General features: G+C 36.7%; 1 protein-coding gene across 1 annotated transcript; it reads left to right on the top strand.

Moving 5' to 3' along the window:
* Positions 1–3,215: 3,215 nt before the first annotated feature.
* Positions 3,216–5,072, top strand: LOC118348151. Its single transcript, XM_035689142.1, has 5 exons — positions 3,216–3,266; positions 3,356–3,409; positions 3,591–3,719; positions 3,840–4,028; positions 4,080–5,072. The coding sequence occupies exons 1-5, from the start codon at positions 3,216–3,218 to the stop codon at positions 5,070–5,072; spliced, it is 1,416 nt and encodes a 471-aa protein (XP_035545035.1).
* The last annotated feature ends 871 nt before the right edge of the window (positions 5,073–5,943 follow it).

Genomic DNA, 5,943 nt, shown 5'->3' on the forward strand with positions numbered 1-5,943 from the left:
TGCTTGAATAAAGCTTTTGATGATAGATTTTCTTTGAGTTAGAAACTTGAAAACTGGAAGTGGAAAAACAGTTTCTGTTTTGTGAAAGTTTGAATATTTCGTGGTTTAATCTTATTCCAAAGGCTTTGATATTTTTATATGATGATCCTAAGCCTCTTATATACATGTTAGGATGTTATTTCGAAGATATTTAGTATTAGTTTTAAAGATATAATTTTCTATGCAAGAGGATTTCGGTTAGGCCTTAACTTTGATGTTTTTGAGAGTTAGATCCATGTTTTATTAAATTTTAGCCATGTGATTTTAAGTTTGATGGTTGGATCTTCTTTAGGACACATTTTTTAAACCATGTGATGTGTTAGTTTGAAGATCACATGTCTTTAAGCCATGAATCAAGAGATTGATCAAAGTTAGTTGGGAAAAACAGTTTCTGTTTTGGACTAAGTTTAAAACCAAAAACTCCAAGTGTTGTTTTGTGATTTTTGGTGAGTTTTGTTTGATGATTTAAAGCATGTTTGATCTTAGGATGATGTTACGAATATGTTAGAAGTAAGATTTGATTTTTTTGGAATTCTTGGAGATGTTTTTATGAAGGTCAAAACTTGTGATTTAAGGTTTACTTTTTGTTAAAAAGTTTGGGTCTTTTTACAAAAAGTTTGGTGTTGATAATTAGTTTTTCTTAATGGATATTTTTAAGGGTGTTTTTAAACTTAGGATAGGAAGATATTTGTTACAAGATTTTGGTTTATTCATGAGTTTTGGAACTTGAAAGAATTGCAACCAAAATAAGACAAATGGCCTACGTAGGTTTCGGCCATAGTGAGTTTTTCATAGTTGTGATTAGTTTTAAATTTTTTTGAGTTGATATTTGAGTTTAGGACAAAATTTACATGAGGAATGTAAATTTTGGTAATTTTTAGAATTAAGATATCAAATCCTTAAGTTAGGGGTAAAATGGTCATTTGCCCACATGTAGAGGGTAAAATGGTAATTTTACTCTAAGTTGTCTCTTTTCACATTTCTAATTGTTAGTAATTAATTTCTAATTTTTAGAATAACCTTTTATAGTTCCTCGTGTTTCGCGCTTTATTCTAGTAGAATGCGACGATCGAGGTAAGTTAGCTTTTAACATACTATCAGTTTAATGTGTATGAGTGATAAGTAAGGGAACTAAATTGTATGTATGCATGTTATCATATGTGCCCTGCCAAGTCATTACATATTTATCTGTTACACAGAATTTATTCTGTCATGAATTATTCATCTGTTACATAAAATATTCTGTCACGTATTCCTATACATTGCAAGTATGTCATGTTAAGTTAAGTATGCCATATTTTACATGTATTTCATGTCACGTAATATTCACTGTCACATGTTACACCATGTTAAGAAATGTTGTCTGTTATATGATATGCCATGTTACGAAATGTTGCATGTTATATGTATGCCATGTTATGAAATGTACTATGTTACATTTATGTCTTGAAGTATGTCATGTATGTCATCTTACGTTCATGTCACGTTATGCTACGTCAGGACTTTTGTCTTTTATGTCACGTTCATGTTACGTCACGTTACGAAATGTCATGTATGCCAGTTAAATCATTCATGTCAATCATGACCCTAAGCGCTAGGATGGGGTAATATCCTAGTGGAACTCCTTTGTTCACGCTGGAGTGTCTAAATATGTGTGAAATTTCCTGGGTTGACGAAGTACAGTCAACATGTTGCGAATTGGGCCTAATTAGCTGGTCACCGGAGCGCGCCAGGCACTAACGCCAATGGTACCACACATTATGTTACGTGTGTCCACAGCAAGTGTGGCACAAACAAATAAGTCATGGGGCCACAACAACTGTGGAGCAAACACTATGTGAGACACAGCAATTGTGACACGTAGAATATGTGGGGCCACAACAACTGTGGAGTACGTATTAACGCACTCACAGCTGGTATAGACACCTGTGATGTGATGCGGTAATCGGCAGGGACACACGGCTCAAGGGGACCTGTGTAGCACCCACATGGTCACTTTAATGATTACGTCTATTGAATAAGATTCCAAGTTCATGTGTTTCACGTTCAAGTCATGTTTCACGTTATGTTATGTTCAAGTTTATGTTCACGCAATCATGGTAATCCCATGAGACAAGAATATGTTTCAAGTTCATGTTATGTTATGTTCACGTTCACGTTATGTTTCAAGTTCACATTTATATTATGTCATGCTCAGGTTCATGTTCATGTTCATGTTCAAATTATGCATGTTCACGTTCATGCTATGTTTCAAGTCCATGTTATGTTTCAAGGTCACGCTCATGCTATGTTTCAAGTCCATATTATGTTTTATGTTCACGTATATGTCATGTCACGTCAAGTTAAGTTTAAGTTCTGGTTCAAGTTATGTCAGCTCATGCCATGTTATGTCAGCTCATGCCATGTTATGTCAAGTTATGTTATGCTTATTATTTCATGCCATGTTATGCCATGATAAGTTTTGTTTTCTATTGACTTTGATTATGCATTCATGCCTTTATTGCCATGCATACATCATTAACCTGTGTGGAAGTTTCCTGTTAACTTGCTGAGATTTGTAATCAAATCTCACTGTGGTAGTCTCAACTACCATTCCCCCCAAATGGTAGATCTTGTTACAGGATTTGAAGGAGAAACGAAAATCGACCAATTGGAAACGATCGACTAAACAATGGTGTGATGTAGATGGTAGTACAGCAGTTACCTCATTACTACTTGTATTTGTGGTGTTCAATCTCCAACACTCTTTTAATCACAACCATTTTGGACTAGTGTTGTGATCTCAGTTGTTTAGTACGTCATTATGTATGAATTATGTTTTAAGTATTTGGGATATTTCAGTTTGGTGCATAGTATTGCTGAAGAAAAAAATTATCCGCTGCGAATATTACATAATGCTAGATGCATGTTAGGAATATTGCATCTTATATGTCATGAACGGGGGCAGGTAACCTTGTGTTGCATGTCTCGACGCTTCAAATGTTCGTCCGATCCCAAACGAAATTTGAGGGCGTCACAGTCTCTGTCAAGGGGATCCTCTATCTCCTTATTTGTTCATTTTGGTAGAAGAAGTTCTCTCTCGGCTATTAAAAAAGAAATTTGAGTTGGGTAGAATTAAATGTTTCTCCCATCCTAGACATGGTCCTGTTATTTCTCATCTTTTATATACCGATGACATGGTGATTTTCGTAAATGGAGGGAAGTCTTCAGTTTCAGAGATTGTTGACGTTCTTTTCATTTATGCTTAGTGGTTAGGTCAACAGGTAAATAGTGCCAAATCATCTATTTTTTTCTCTAGAAGAATTAATTCTATCAGGCGTCGACATCTCTTATCGACTACATAGTTCTTGGAAGGGGTGTTCCTGGTCAGGTATTTAGGGGTGCCAGTTGTTTTTGGCAAATTGAAGTTAATTCATTTCCCGGATGTTATTCAAAAAATTCGGAAGAAGATTGAAGGTTGGAAGTTGAGTTTTCTTTCCACTGGGGCGAGAGTCATCTTATTAAAGCATGTGTTGTCAAGTATGCTGGTTCACTTGTTATCTGTGATGCAGGTTCCGAAATTAGTGTTGCTCCAGTTTAATAAGTTATTTAGCACTTTCTTTTGGGGCTCTATTAATGGGAGTCCCAAGAGGAAATTGATTAAATGGGAAAGATTATGCAAACCTGTGGATGAAGGAGGGGTTGGTTTGCGTAGTTTTGTTGATGTACAAAGATCGTTGCATCTTAAATTTGCCTAGAATTTGTTCAGTTCAGATTCTTTATGGAAAAGATTTTTTTGTGCTAAATACATGCATAGACAGCATCTGCTGGAGATTTGTCCATCCAGAGGCACCAGGTTTTGGAAAGCAATTGTAAAAGAGATTCATGTTGTACTTTCACATTCCAAGTGGAAGATTAAGGAGGGGAACGTGTTGTTGTGGAGAGACAGTTGGCTTAATTCTGGACCGCTAATGGAGCAGTATCCGATGGTGGGAGATCTGGAATTGAAGGTGAAGAATTGTATGATTAACAACAATTGGGATATGGAGTAACTTGAGCAGCTAGTAGGGCCTGAGAAAAAGGAGGAAATAGTCAATGAAATCAGTAGTGGGAGGACTGGTAAGGATCAGCTTATTTGGTTAGAAAATTCGAATGGGTCTTTCACGACTAAAACCGCCTGGTCTTTTGTTTGGATTAGTAACCCTAAATGTCAATGGTCGGATTGGATTTGGAATTCAGCTTTACCAAAGAAATTTTCTGTGCTTATGTGGAAGGCCTTAAACTCATGCCTTGTTGTGGATAATCGTATAAGGAGACTTGGTGTGTCTTTAGTCTCGAAATGTGAATGTTGTCGGGAAGGTGCTGTTGAGGATATTAATCATGAGTTATATAGTGGGAATATTGCTAAGGCTATATGTAAGTTTAGTTCAAATACTTTGGGTATCCCGTTTGTCCCGTTTCGGTCTTGGAGGGCAACTGTTGAGGCTTGGTTTCGAAGAGCATCGAAGTCGTCTCAATTAGGTACTCTTATTGGAGTTATACCTGTCATCATCACATGGAATTTATGGAAGTGGCGATGTACTACGCGGATGGAAGGTAGGAAAGAGAAGGTTCAGGTTCTATGGAGATTGATAAAGTATTGGATTAATTGGGTGGGTATTAAGATTCATAAGGATTCCCGACTAGTGGAAAAGGATGTACAGATCTTGAAGTCTTTGAATCTTTCTATTAATTCAAAAAAGAATGAGATTTTAATGGCAGTAAGATGGGAGAGGCCGAAGAAAGATTGGTTTAAACTGAATGTGGATGGAAGTAGTATTAATAATCCTGAAATTTTGGGTGCCAGGGGAGTAGTAAGAAATGAGCTTGGGAAGATGGTTTTTGCGATTGCCGAATCCATTAGAAGTGGTAGCAATAATCTTGCGGAAGTTATAGCCTTGAGAAGAGGGCTTGAGCATTGTAAAAGATTGGGGCTTAATAATATAATTATTGAAATGGACTCGCTTTTGGTTGCTAATTGGGTTCAGGACGGAAGATGTAGTCTTTGGACTTAGAGGATATTTGGGAAGACACTATGAATATGTTGGCAAAGATGAATTTTTCCATTAAGCATATCTATCGGGAAGGGAATAAAGCTGCAGATTTTTTGGCACAACTGGGAAGTAATGGGGTCTCTCATGAATGGTTAGGGCAGACAGAAGTTCCTCATCTATTAAAAGGTATACTTAGAACAGATTCATGTGGATTGGCTTATCTCAGGAAGTGTGGATGTCTTTAGTATGGGTAATACTTTTTAGGAAGGACGGCATGCGTGTCAGTGCACTTATTTGCATAAGAATCCTTTATATAGGCATGTTTAATTTGGTTTTGTTCAGTTGTAAGTTTGGTTATATTGTTTGAGTTATTTGTGTTGGTGTCTGGTGCTTGGGGCTAATTATTATTGTAATGCTCGAGTATATTTAATTGTTACCACGGTATTCATCCGCCACAAGTGATGGCTTATTAATAAACTTGGATGGGGGTCACTATTGGACAGGCGATTACTCACTCTTTAATGAAAAAAAAAATGGCCCATTTCTTGAGACAGAAGAGAAAGGGTAAACATGGCTATATGTCTTTGAAACTCAATATGAGCAAAGTTTACGATAGAGTTGAGTGGAGATTTCAAGAAATGGTAATGTTGAAGATGGGTTTAAAGGAATAATGGGTAAAGTTGATGATGATGGTGTGTCAAATTTGTCTCCTTCTCAATTCTAGTTAATGGAGAGCCAAAAGGTCCAATAGTTCCTTCACGAGGATTGAGACAAGGGGACCCCATATTCCCCTATCTTTTCCTGCTTTGCACAGAGGGATTGATCTCCCTATTACAGAAAGCTGAAAGGACAAAACAACTCGAAGGGCTGTGCATTTGCAGAGGAGTACCAA

This window comes from Juglans regia, chromosome 4 (assembly GCF_001411555.2).
Source record: "Juglans regia cultivar Chandler chromosome 4, Walnut 2.0, whole genome shotgun sequence".
NCBI lineage: Eukaryota > Viridiplantae > Streptophyta > Magnoliopsida > Fagales > Juglandaceae > Juglans > Juglans regia.

Coding starts and splice junctions, on each gene's coding strand:
- LOC118348151 (XM_035689142.1), top strand. CDS start 3,216: ATGGTGATTTTCGTAAATGGAGGGAAGTCTTCAGTTTCAGAGATTGTT. Junction 3,267..3,355: donor CAGTTTCAGAGATTGTTGAC/GTTCTTTTCATT, acceptor TAATTCTATCAG/GCGTCGACATCTCTTATCGA. Junction 3,410..3,590: donor GAAGGGGTGTTCCTGGTCAG/GTATTTAGGGGT, acceptor TCTGTGATGCAG/GTTCCGAAATTAGTGTTGCT.